The sequence below is a fragment of the Panulirus ornatus genome, chromosome 10 (genome assembly GCF_036320965.1).
Source record: "Panulirus ornatus isolate Po-2019 chromosome 10, ASM3632096v1, whole genome shotgun sequence".
Taxonomy (NCBI): Eukaryota; Metazoa; Arthropoda; class Malacostraca; order Decapoda; family Palinuridae; genus Panulirus; species Panulirus ornatus.
The window spans coordinates 48,504,338-48,518,468 of NC_092233.1; the positions used below are offsets into that span (position 1 = coordinate 48,504,338).

At 41.1% G+C, this 14,131-nt stretch overlaps 1 protein-coding gene across 7 annotated transcripts in view; it reads right to left on the reverse strand.

Moving 5' to 3' along the window:
* The window catches only part of LOC139750936 (uncharacterized), a 244,969-nt gene that overhangs the window by 199,157 nt on the left and 31,681 nt on the right, over positions 1 to 14,131 (reverse strand). For 6 of the 7 annotated variants that reach the window (XM_071665854.1, XM_071665850.1, XM_071665849.1 and 3 more), the window contains exon 3: positions 7,234 to 7,498. The exons of the other annotated variant lie outside the window; for it this stretch is intronic. In XM_071665854.1, the coding sequence (XP_071521955.1) occupies positions 7,234 to 7,498 (265 nt within the window). The remainder of the gene's footprint in view (positions 1 to 7,233; positions 7,499 to 14,131) is intronic. 7 annotated transcript variants of the gene reach the window in all.

A 14,131-nucleotide genomic window follows, 5' to 3' on the forward strand; every position in this document is an offset into this window, starting at 1 on the left:
CTTCCCAAGCTCTCTAATCCACAACGGACTGCATACTTGCCCCTCTTTCCAAAACTCTTGCATTCACCTCCCTAACAACCCCATCCTTAAACAAATTAAACACTTCATGTGGTGTGAGGGGGTTTGATCAAGTAAGTAATCAAAGGGTAAGAGAGATGTGTGGAAATAAAAAGAGTGTGGTTGAGATGAGCAGAAGAGGGTGTGTTGAACTGGTTTGCACATATGGAGAGAATGAGAGAGGAAAAGTTGACAAAGAGGATATATGTGTCAGAGGTGGAGGGAACAAGGATAAGCAGGAGACCAAACTGGAGGTGAAGGATGGAATTAAAAAGATTCTTAACAAACAAGGCCTGAATATACACAGGAGGGTGAGAAGCATGCAAGGAATAGAGTGAATTGGAATGATGTGGTCAATGTGCCATCAATGGAATGAACCAGGGCATGTGAAATGTCTCGGGTAAACCACGGAAAGGTCTGTACAACTCTCCCTACAGCCCATGTCTCGCAACCATATAACATTATTGGAACTACTATCCCTTCAATCATTTTTGCTCTACAATAACATTCTCTCCTTCCACACATTCTTCATCACTTCCAGAACCTCTGTCCCCTCCCCATCCTGTGACTCGCTTCCGCTTCCATGGTTCCATTTGCTGCTATGTCCACATTCAGATATCTAAAACACTTCACTTCCTCCAATTTTTCTCACTTTAAACTTACATCCCAATTAACTTGTCCCTCAACCCTACTGAATCTAATAACCTTGCTCTTATTCAAATTTACTCTCAACTTTCTCCTTTCACACAATTTTCCAAAATCAGTCACCAACTTCTACAGTTTCTCACACCAGTCATCCACTAGAGCTGTATCATCAGTGAACAACAAATGACTTACTTCTCAGGCCCTCCCATCCCCAACTCTTGCATTTACCTTCCTAACCACCCCATCCAAAAACAAATTAAACAACCGTGGGGACATCACACACCCATGCCCTAAACCGACATTCACTGGGGACCAATCACTTTCCTCTCTTCCTACTCATACAAATGCCTACAGCCTTGGTAAAAACTTTTCACTGCTTCTAGCAACTTACCTCCCACACCTCATACTCTTAAAACCTTCCACAGAGCATCTCTATCAACTCTGTCATATGCCTGCTTCAGATCCATAAATGCTACATACAAATCCATCTGTTTTTCTAAGTATTTCTCACATACATTCTTCAAAGCAAACACCTGATCCACACATCCTCTACCACTTCTGAAACTACAATTCTCTTCCCCAATCTGATGCTCTGTACATGCCTTCACCTTCTCAATCAATAACCTCCTACATAATCCCCAGAAATACTCAATAAATTTATGCCTCTGTAGTTTGAACACTCACCTTTATCCCTTTTGCCTTTGTACAATGGCACTATGCATGCATTCTGCCAATCCTCAGGCACTTCACTGGTCCACACATACACTGAATATCCTTACCAACCAATCAACAACATAGTCACCCCGTTTTCATAAATTCCACTGCAATATCATTCAAACCTGCTGCCTTGCCAGATTTCATCTTCTGCAAACCTTTCAATATCTCTTCTCTCTTTACCAAACCATTCTCCCTGACCCACTCACTTCGCACACCATCCCAACCAAAACACCCTACATCTGCTACCCTATCATCAAACACATTCAACAAACCTTCAAAATACTCACTCCCTCTCCCTCTCACTTCATCACTATCTGTTTTTACCTCCCCACTTGCCCCCTTCACAAATGTTCCCATTTGTTCTCTTTTCTAATGATGTTATTTACCTCTTTGCAAGACATCTTTTCATTCTCCCTAAAATTCAATGATACTCTCTCACCCTAGCTCTCATTTGCCCTCTTTTTCAATCCTTGCACCTTTCTCTTGACCTCTTGCTGCTTCCTTTTACAGGTCTCCCAGTCATTTGCACTACTTTCCTGCAAGTATCGTCCGAATGCCTCTCTTTTCTCTTTTGCTAACAACCTTACTTCTTCATCCCACCACTCAATACCCTTTCTCATGCCACATGCATCTTTTGCATAATCCATTACTGTTTCCCTAAATACATCTCATTCCTCACGCACTCCCTTTATGTCATTTGCTTTTACCTTTTGCCATTCTACACTCACTCTCTCCTGGTACTTCCTCATACAAGTCTCCTTTCCAAGCTCACATACTTTCACCACTCTCTTCTCCCCAACATTCTCTCTTCTTTTTTGAAAACCTCTACAAATCTTCCCCTTCACCTCCACAAGACAGTGATCAGACATCCCTCCAGCTGCCCCTCTCAACATATTAACATCCAAAAGTCTCTCTTTTTCATGCCTATCAATTAACACATAATCCAATAATGCCCTTTGACCAACCTCCTACTCACATATGTATACTTATGTATATCTCTCTTTTTAAACTTGGTATTCCCAATCACCCATCTTTTTCAGCACGCAAATCCACAAGCTCTTCACCATTTCCATTTACAACACTGAACGCCCCATGCACATCAATTATACCCACAACTGCCACATTACTTACCTTCGCATTTAAATCAACCATCACTATAACCCTGTCTCATACATCAAAGCTGCTGACACTCTCACTCAGCTGCTCCCAAAACACTTGCCTCTCATGTATATGTATATGTATGTATATGTATATGTATGTATATGTATATGTATGTATGGGCATTTATGTATATATCATGTATATATATGTGTATGTGAGTGGATGGGCCATTCTTCGTCAGTTTCCTGGTGTTACCTCGCTGACGCAGGAAGCAGCGATTAAGTATAATACTAAAAAAAAGATAGATATCTAGCCATTCCCTGACATATGTCTGAGTTCCTACTGCTAAGAATAGTACACTCATACCTGAGATGAAAGTGATCCTAACATTACCTACCCACCGGGAAGATGCAACTTTGCAACAGTGATGCTTTTAGACCATCGCAACAGACCATAAACAGGGTTATCCGTGACACTGTGTATGCACTGTCATCAAATGATATACTGAGTCAATTCATCAAATTCCCACACACTCCACAAGAAACCCAAACATAACAAGCAGAATTCATGCAGACTGCTGGATTTCCAAGAGTGATAAGATGTACAGACAGAACTTATGTCAGAATTGTTGCACGAAATGACTTTGAGGCTGAATATGACGATTGAAAAAGACAGCACAGCTTCAATGTTCAAATAGTGTTTGACAAAAATCATAGAATCCTAGACATAGTTGCAAGATGGCCGGGAACAATGCATGATGCTCAGATTCTAAGAGAAAGTGGACTCCATCTCCATGCAACATTTAAATGGGGAACTATAGCAGCTGGGAGCCACCTACAGGTAGACAGTGGCTACCCCAGTAACAAGTGGTTACTCATTCCAATCTTCTACCTCAGCCTAGCTCCCAGTCCAATGGTAACAGGTATGTCTTGTAAATTATATATCAGCTGCTGACTGATTCATGTGAGAAACTGCAGAAGCTGGTGACTGAGTTTGGTAAAGTGTGTGAAAGAAGAAAGTTAAGAGTAAATGTGAATAAGAGCAAGGTTATTAGGTACAGTAGGGTTGAGGGTCAAGTCAATTGGGAGGTAAGTTTGAATGGAGAAAAACTGGAGGAAAGGTAAGTTTGAATGGAGATAAACTGGAGGAAGTAAAGTGTTTTAGATATCTGGGAGTGGATCTGGCAGCGGATGGAACCATGGAAGCGGAAGTGGATCATAGGGTGGGGGAGGGGGCGAAAATCCTGGGAGCCTTGAAGAATGTGTGGAAGTCGAGAACATTATCTCGGAAAGCAAAAATGGGTATGTTTGAAGGAATAGTGGTTCCAACAATGTTGTATGGTTGCAAGGCGTGGGCTATAGATAGAGTTGTGCGCAGGAGGGTGGATGTGCTGGAAATGAGATGTTTGAGGACAATGTGTGGTGTGAGGTGGTTTGATCGAGTAAGTAATGTAAGGGTAAGAGAGATGTGTGGAAATAAAAAGAGCGTGGTTGAGAGAGCAGAAGAGGGTGTTTTGAAATGGTTTGGGTACATGGAGAGAATGAGTGAGGAAAGATTGACCAAGAGGATATAAGTGTCGGAGGTGGAGGGAACAAGGAGAAGTGGGAGACCAAATTGGAGGTGGAAAGATGGAGTGAAAAAGACTTTGTGTGATCGGGGCCTGAACATGCAGGAGGGTGAAAGGAGGGCAAGGAATAGAGTGAATTGGATCGATGTGGTATACCGGGGTTGACGTGTTGTCAGTGGATTGAATCAGGGCATGTGAAGCGTCTGGGGTAAACCATGGAAAGCTGTGTAGGTATGTATATTTGCGTGTGTGGACGTGTATGTATATACATGTGTATGGGGGTGGGTTGGGCCATTTCTTTCGTGTTTCCTTGCACTACCTCGCAGACACGGGAGACTGCGGCAAAAAAAAAAAAAAAAAAAAAAAAAAAAAAAATAGTACTCAAACATATGCCTATTATCCTGAATAAAAAAAGACATCATGATTATTAGTAACTAGAGAGAGATAGATATCAAATATTCATTAGATGATGAATATAGTCCATTATAAAAATTTCAGGGCCCACAGGAACACAAGAAGTGTCATTGAGAGGGGAATAGGCCTGTGGAAACAAATTTTTTCATGTACTCCACACTTAAATCAAAGTCAGCCCTCCTGCAAAGGTGTGCAGGATCACAGAAGTCTGTGCTATACTCCATAACATTCGCAAGGATAGAAATATCTATACATCTTGGGAAGAAGAAGAGCATGACGAAAAGGAAGCTGATGGTGATGACACTATCAGCCAGTTCAACATTGACCTGTTGCTGGACATGTTATTGTTCTTGCAATATTTTTCAAGTATTTTATGATTTCCCAAAATCCTTACCAGTTCCAGTGACAGCTTTGTAATATTCATTCAGCTTTTCTTGGTCTTGCAGCTGATTTGATAGTTTGCTGGCATTTCAGGCAATCCTTTACATCTCGATTTCCATCTGGGTATGTTTTCTTGAGCTTTACCACAATAGTCTCCTATGCTTCCTGCTTCTTCTTTCCTGTGCACCCTGACTTATCGAAATCTGCCTTTAGCAGGTTTGCATGTTCTTGGTAGACCTTTGCTAGATAAAAAGTTTCTTGTGCAATCCAATTTGAGTTCCTTTTCGTGATACTTCCTTCAGCTTTCATTGGTGTAGATTCACTTTCCATGTTTGACAGTTGCCGCCTTGGTGTTTATTTATATCTACACACTGGGAATGTTAAGCTGTTGACCACATTCTTATGTTGCAGGCAAATAAATACCTCTTCGTATTTGCCGAGATTCGATATGCTGTTAATTCATGCACGGTGAAATACATTGATATTTTACTTAAATATTCCAACACAATTATTGTGCTTTTCTTTGTCAAATATCAGTATTTTAGCACAAAGTACCAGCTACATTTAGTGGTGAGCAATATGGTTGCAACTTAACTATGTCTTGGGTTCAAGTCAAAGACATAATATCTATTCCTTGTCATGATAAAATTTTGTTAAAAGCTTAACTAAGACAATTAGTTATGTTTGAGTCTTATGCTTTTTTAAGCACTGGCGTTGTTTCCTGGTTAGTGAATTCTATTTCCCAACTTTTGTTACCAATGAACTGATTGAGGTTTACATAATTTCCACGATTATATTTCCTCTATTTCCTGTCTCACCTCTGCTCTTGTAATATCCTCTTTTACCAATTATCAAAACTTGAGCATTATATGATCACTTCTTCCAAGTGGTGTATTGTATATAGTCTTCTCAATAACCATGTTAGTAAGAATGGAAATAAATGTTTGCTTGGATCATAGAGAGGTGCTTGAGGATCGGTGGAATGCATGTATGGTGCCAAGATGCATGCACTGAAGAATGTGTGAGAAATATGTATGAGAAACATACAAATTTCTATGTAACCTTTATGAATCTAGTGACTCTATATAACAAAATTGATGGAGATGCAGTGTGGAAGGTCTTTGAAATACATGGTAAGGTAAGAAAGCTACTAGAAACAGTGAGAAGTTTTCAAGGGTGTAAGTTACGTGTGCAAGTAGGTAGAGAAGGGGTGGTTGCAGGTGAAGGTGGGTCTATGGCTGGGGTGAAAAAAAATCACAATAATTGTTTAATATGTTCATGGATGAGGTGGTGTGGGAAGTAAATGCAAGGATCTTGGAAAGAAGGGAAAGTATGAAATCTTTAAGGGGTGAGGGGGCATGGGAAGCGAGTTCCTTGCTGATGACATAGCACTGGCAGACATTCAAGAAATGAATTGTAGATGGTATCTGAGTTTGAAAGAATGTGTGAAAAGAAGAGGTTGAGAGCAATTGTGAACAAGAGCAATATTACTAGGCTTAGCAAGAAAGAGGGACAAGTTAGCTGGGATGTGAGTTTGAATGGACATGGACAGAGAATGGACATGGGAGAGAATGGTACCAAGAATAAAGAAGTGAGGGTGGGAGAAGGGGCAAAGGTTCTGAAAGCACTGAGGAATGTGTGGAAGGAGGTCATCTGGGAGAGAGTAAATGGGTATGTTTGAAAATATAGTTGTCCCAACATTGTTGTATGGATGCATAGATATGGTTATAGATGTGGATATACAGTTGAGGGTAGATGTGCTGGAAATGTTTGTGGACAATAAGTTGGTGAAGTGGTGTGATCGAGTAAGTAACAAATGGGTAAGAGGGAGAATGTCTGAAATGGTTTGGACATATGGAGAGAATGAGTAAGGAGAGATTAATAAAGAGGATATGTGTCAGAAGTGGAGGGGAAAAGAAGAATGAGGAGACCAAATAGGATATAAAAGGATGAAGTGAAAGGGATTTTGAATGCTCATGGCCTAAACATGCATGAGAAAGAAAGGCATGCATGGGATAGATGCTGCTAACCACATGTTGGATTCAAAGATTCTGAGGCAGCACATTTCCTAGCATTTACATGTTTATCTGAGGCGCTTTCAATTCTGTTATACATTTGGGTTGTGTCCATATTGATCAGATTATCATGCATACATCTCATATTCTGCTTGATAAAGCTAACTGAAAAATAGGAGGCTAAGCTTCTATGAAATACCAACTGACTGTGACAAATTTATCATGACATTTTACAACACAACTTATATGATACTTTTCCTCATCAGCATGTATTAATGATATTCTAATACAGTATTCAACTGCCTACTTATGGTATGAGATCCATGCAATACTTACTTTTATGGATCTCCATGAGGCTTTTAAGATGAGCTTGGAGATGAGACTTCATGCCTGCTCGTGCCTTGTGTTCACTGCCAAAGCTCTGAAAGTATTTTGAGCAAGCTGCAGGAAGCATGCCACATGTATATGTGAACCTTCTCCACATTTCGTTGGATTCAAACTCAGCAAACAGCTTAACAAGCAAGTTGTCTGTCATGCCTGCTACGTGCTCTAAGGTCAACAAGTCATAATCACTGGGCTTGCGGCTTGCTGCATTACTTGCCTGTAGAGAAATAGAGTGATAAAGAAATAAGACTTAAAACTAAAACTTCACATTAATCAAACAACTGCAACAGTAAAGAGTATTCACTTTATAAAAGCCATAGCAAAAATTTACAACAAAATGTTAAGAAAAACATTCAAAGGCTACTTCACTCCATCCATACTAACCCATGCTACTAAAGAAATATATTAATAAATAGATCAAAAAGCTACATACTACTGATCCTAATCAGCACACAGAACGAAGGCAATTACAAAAAAAATCTCTTAACCCAATGATCACACAGTGCATTCTTTTCTTCTCAATGACTGGGGTATATCTAATTTTATATTTGCCTGCATATGCCTCAGAATGAATCAATATGCCATAAATGATTGTAGTGGCATCCTAAGCACTGTTATCACATGCTACATCCTAAATTTTTCCATACACTGGTCAACCTAAACAAAATATCCAGGAGTCATGCAGGAAGTGCTCATTCTCCTCGAAGGCTCAGATTGGGGTGTCTGAATGTTTGTGGATGCAACCAAGATGAGAAAAAAGGAGAGATAGGTAGTATGTTTGAGGAAAGGAAGCTGGATGTTTTGGCTTGAGTGAAACAAAGCTCAAGAGGAAAGGGGAAGAGTGTTTTGGGAATGTCTTGAGAGTAAAGTCAGGGGATGGTGAGCAAAGGAAGGAACAGCACTACTCCTGAAGCAGGAGTTTTGGGAGCATATGATAGAGTGTAAGAAAGTAAACTCTACACTGATGTGGGTAAAACTGAAAGTGGATGGAAAGAGATGGGTGATCATTGGTACCTATGCACCTGGTCATGAGAAGAAAGATAGTGAGAGACAAGTGTTTTGGGAAAAGCAGAGTGCATGTGTTAGCAGCTTTGATGCACGAGACTGGGCTATAGTGATGGGTGATCTGAATGCAAAGGTGAGTAATGTTAACAGTTGAGGGTGCACCTGGTGTACATGGGGTGTTCAGTGTTGTAAATGGAAATGGTAAAGAGCTTGTGGATTTATGTGCCAGTGATGGTCTGAAAGCGCTACTAGATTATATGTTAATTGATAGGTGTGTAAAAGAGAGACTCTTGGATGTCAATGTGCTGAGATGGGGAGTTGGAGGGCTGCCTGATCACTATCTTGTGGAGGCAAATGTGTAAATTTGTACAGGTTTTCAGAAAAGAGGAGAGAATGTTGGGGAGAAGAGAGAGGAGAGAGTAAGTGAGCTTAGAAAGGAGACTTGTGTGAGGAAGTACCAGGAGAGACAGTGCAGAATGACACAAGGTGAGAGCAAATGACATAATGGGAGCGGGGGAGGAATGGGATGTATTTAGGGAAACAGTGATGGCTTGCGCAAAAGATGCATGAGGCATGAGAAAGGTGGGAGAGGGGCAGATTATTTTTAAAGGGTAGTGAGTGGTGGGATGAAGAAGTAAGATTGTTAGTGAAAGACAAGAGAAGATGTTTGGACAATTTTTGCAGAGAAGTACTTGAAATGATTAGGAGATGTTTAAAAGAAACCAGCAGGAGGTCAAGAGAAAGATGCAAGAGATGAAAAAGAGGACAAATAAGAGTTGGGGTGAGAGAGAATCATTAAATTTTAGGGAGAATGGAAAGATGTTTTGGAAGGAGGTAAATAACATGCGTAAGACAAAAGAACTAATGAGAACATTGGCGAAGGGGTAAATGGGGAGGTAATAACAAGTAGTGATGAGGTGAGAAGGAGACAGAGTGAGTATTTTGAAGGTTTGTTGAATGTGTTTGATGATAAGAGTGGCAGATATGGGGTGTATTGGTCAAGGTGGTGCGCGAAGTGAAAGGGTCAGGGAGACTGGTTTGGTAAACAGGGAAGAGATAGTAAAAGCTCTGTGGAAGATGAAAGCCAGCAAGGCGGCAGGTTTGGATGTTATTGCAGTGGAATTTATTAAAAAGGGGGTGACTGGTTGGTAAGGATATTCAGTGTATGTATGGATCATGATGAAGTACCTGAGGATTAGTGGAATGCATGCATAGTGCCATTGTACAAAGGCAAAGGGGATAAAGGTGTGTGCAAATTACAGAGGCATAAGTTAGTTGAGTATTCCTGGGAAATTATATTGGAGCGTATTGATTCAGAAGGTGAAAGCATGTACAGAGAATCAGATTGGGGAAGAGCACTGTGGTTTCAGAAGTGGTAGAGGATGTGAGGATCAGGTGTTTGCTTTGAAGAATGTATGTGAGAAATACTTAGAAAAACAGATGGATTTTTATGTAGCATTTATGGATCTGGAGAAGGCAAATGATACAGTTGATAGAGATGCTTTGTGAAAGGTTTTGTGGAAGGTAAGTTGCTAGAAGTAGTGAAAAGTTTTTACCAAGGATGTAAGGCATGTGTACAAGTAGAAAGAGAGGAAAGTGATTGGTTTCAAGAGAATGTTGGTTTGAGGCAGGGGTGCGTGATGTTTCCATGGTTATTCAATTTGTTTATGGATGGGGTGTTAGGGAGGTGAATGCAAGAGTTTTGGAGAGAGGGGCAAGTATGCAGTGTGTTACTGATAATAGGGCTTGGGAAGTGAGTCACTTGTTCGCTGATGTTACAGTGCTGGTTGCTGATTCGGGGGAAAAACTGAAGAGGTTGGTGACTGAGTTTGGTAAAGAGTGTGATAGAAGAAAGTTGAGAGTAAATGTGAATAAGAGCAAGTTTATTAGGTTCAGTAGGGTTGAGGGACAAGTTAATTGGGAGTCACATGATGTGTTCAGTGTTGTTAATGGAAATGGTGAAGAGCTTGTAGATTTTCGTACTGAACAGGGAGTGGTGATTGGGAATAACTGTTCTAAAAAGAGATATGCATAAGTATACATATGTAAGTAGGAGTGCTATTGGATTACGTGTTAACTGATAAGTGTGTGAAAGAGGGACTTTTGGATGTTAATGTGCTGAGAGGGGCAACTGGATCATTATCTTGTGGAGGCAAAGGTGAAGATTTGAGAAGGTTTTCAGAAAAGAAGAGAGAATGTTGGGGTGAAGAGAGTGGTGAGAGTAAGTGAGCTTGGAAAGGAGACTTAAGTGAGGAAGTACCAGGAGAGACAGAGTGCAGGATGGCAAAAGGTGAGAGCAAATGACGTAAAGGGAGTGGGGGAGGAAAATGATGTATCTAGGCAAGCAGTGAAGGCTTACGCAAAAGATGCTTACAGCATGAAAAAAGTGGGAGGTGGGCAAATTAGAAAGGGTATTGAGTGGTGGGATGAAGAAGTAAGATTGTTAGTGAAAAACAAGAGAGAGGCATTTGGATGTCTTTTGCAGGGAAAAAAGTGCAAATGACTGGGATATGTATAAAAGAAAGAGGCAAGAGGTCAAGATAAAAGGTGCAAGAGGTGAAAAAGAGGGCAAATGAGAGGTGGGGTGAGAGAGTATCATTAAATTTTTGGGAGAATAAAAAGATGTTTTGAAAGGAAGTAATTAAGTGCGTAAAACAAGAGAACAAATGGGAAAATTGATGAAGGGGGCATATGAGGAGGTAATAACGAGTAGTGGTGAAGTGAGAAGGAGATGGAGTGAGTATTTTGAAAGTTTGTTAAATGTGTTTGCTGATAAAGTGGCAGATATAAGGTGTTTTGGTTGAGGTGGTGTGTGAAGTGAGAGGGTCAGGAAGAATGGTTTGGTAAACAAAGAGGCAGTGAAAGCTTTGCAGAAGATGAAAGCCGGCAAGGCGGCGGGTTTGGATGATACTGCAGGGGAATCTATTAAAAAAAGGGGTGACTGCATTGTTCATTGGTTGGTAAGGATATTCAATGTATGTATGGTTCGTGGTGAAGTGCCCGAGGATTAATCAAATGCATGCATAATGCCATCGTACAAAGGCAAAGGGGATAAAAGTGAGAGTTCAAATTACAGAGGTATTAGTTTATTGAGTATTTCTAGAAAATTATATGGGAAGGTATTAATTGTGAGGATAAAGCATCAGACAGAATGGAAAAAGGTGAGAACAATGGAAGTAAGGGGAGTGGGGGAGGAATGGGATGTATTTAGGGAATCAGTGATGGATTGCGCAAAAGATGCTTGTGGCATGAGAAGAGTGGGAGGTGGGTTGATTAGAAAGGGTAGTGAGTGGTGGGATGAAGAAGTAAGAGTATTAGTGAAAGAGAAGAGAGAGGCATTTGGACGATTTTTGCAGGGAAAAAATGCAATTGAGTGGGAGATGTATAAAAGAAAGAGACAGGAGGTCAAGAGAAAGGTGCAAGAGGTGAAAAAAAGGGCAAATGAGAGTTGGGGTGAGAGAGTATCATTAAATTTTAGGGAGAATAAAAAGATGTTCTGGAAGGAGGTAAATAAAGTGCGTAAGACAAGGGAGCAAATGGGAACTTCAGTGAAGGGCGCAAATGGGGAGGTGATAACAAGTAGTGGTGATGTGAGAAGGAGATGGAGTGAGTATTTTGAAGGTTTGTTGAATGTGTTTGATGATAGAGTGGCAGATATAGGGTGTTTTGGTCGAGGTGGTGTGCAAAGTGAGAGGGTTAGGGAAAATGATTTGGTAAACAGAGAAGAGGTAGTAAAAGCTTTGCGGAAGATGAAAGCCGGCAAGGCAGCAGGTTTGGATGGTATTGCAGTGGAATTTATTAAAAAAGGGGGTGACTGTATTGTTGACTGGTTGGTAAGGTTATTTAATGTATGTATGATTCATGGTGAGGTGCCTGAGGATTGGCGGAATGTGTGCATAGTGCCATTGTACAAAGGCAAAGGGGATAAGAGTGAGTGCTCAAATTACAGAGGTATAAGTTTGTTGAGTATTCCTGGTAAATTATATGGGAGGATATTGATTGAGAGGGTGAAGGCATGTACAGAGCATCAGATTGGGGAAGAGCAGTGTGGTTTCAGAAGTGGTAGAGGATGTGTGGATCAGGTGTTTGCTTTGAAGAATGTATGTGAGAAATACTTAGAAAAGCAAATGGATTTGTATGTAGCATTTATGGATCTGGAGAAGGCATATGATAGAGTTGATAGAGATGCTCTGTGGAAGGTATTAAGAATATATGGTGTGGGAGACAAGCTGTTAGAAGCAGTGAAAAGTTTTTATCGAGGATGTAAGGCATGTGTACGTGTAGGAAGAGAGGAAAGTGATTGGTTCTCAGTGAATGTAGGTTTGCGGCAGGGGTGTGTGATGTCTCCATGGTTGTTTAATTTGTTTATGGATGGGGTTGTGAGGGAGGTGAATGCAAGAGTTTTGGAAAGAGGGGCAAGTATGAAGTTTGTTGGGGATGAGAGAGCTTGGGAGGTGAGTCAGTTGTTGTTCGCTGATGATACAGCGCTGGTGGCTGATTCATGTGAGAAACTGCAGAAGCTGGTGACTGAGTTTGGTAAAGTGTGTGAAAGAAGAAAGTTAAGAGTAAATGTGAATAAGAGCAAGGTTATTAGGTACAGTAGGGTTGAGGGTCAAGTCAATTGGGAGGTGAGTTTGAATGGAGGAAAACTGGAGGAAGTGAAGTGTTTTAGATATCTGGGAGTGGATCTGGCAGCGGATGGAACCATGGAAGCCGAAGTGGATCATAGGGTGGGGGAGGGGGCGAAAATTCTGGGAGCCTTGAAGAATGTGTGGAAGTCGAGAACATTATCTCGGAAAGCAAAAATGGGTATGTTTGAAGGAATAGTGGTTCCAACAATGTTGTATGGTTGCGAGGCGTGGGCTATGGATAGAGTTGTGCGCAGGAGGATGGATGTGCTGTAAATGAGATGTTTGAGGACAATGTGTGGTGTGAGGTGGTTTGATCGAGTAAGTAACGTAAGGGTAAGAGAGATGTGTGGAAATAAAAAGAGCGTGGTTGAGAGAGCAGAAGAGGGTGTTTTGAAATGGTTTGGGCACGTGGAGAGAATGAGTGAGGAGAGATTGACCAAGAGGATATATGTGTCGGAGGTGGAGGGAACGAGGAGAAGAGGGAGACCAAATTGGAGGTGGAAAGATGAAGTGAAAAAGATTTTGTGTGATCAGGGCCTGAACATGCAGGAGGGTGAAAGGAGGGCAAGGAATAGAGTGAATTGGAGCGATGTGGTATACCGGGGTTGACGTGCTGTCAGTGGATTGAATCAAGGCATGTGAAGTGTCTGGGGTAAACCATGGAAAGCTGTGTAGGTATGTATATTTGCGTGTGTGGACGTATGTATATACATGTGTATGGGGGTGGGTTGGGCCATTTCTTTCGTCTGTTTCCTTGCGCTACCTCGCAAACGCGGGAGACAGCAAGAAAAAAAAAAAAAAAAAAAAAAGCATCAGACTGACTCTCCATCAGACTGTGGAAGAACAGTGTGGTTTCAGAGGTGGTAGAGGATGTGTGGATCAGGTGTTTGCTTTGAAGAATGTATGTGAGAAATACTTAGAAAAACAGTTGGATCTGTATGTAGCATCAATGGATCTGGAGAAGGCATATGATAGGGTTGATAAGAGATGCTCTGTGGAAGATTTTAAGAGTATATGGTGTGGGAGGTAAGTTACAGGAAGCAGTGAAAAGTTTTTACCAAAGATGTAAGGCACGATTATGAGTAGGAAGAGAGGAAAGTTATTTGTTCCCAGTGAATGTTGGTTTGTGGCAGGGGTGCATGATGTCTCCATGGTTGCTTAATTTGTTTATGGATGGGATGGTTGGGGAGGTGAATAAAAGGGTGGTTGGGAGG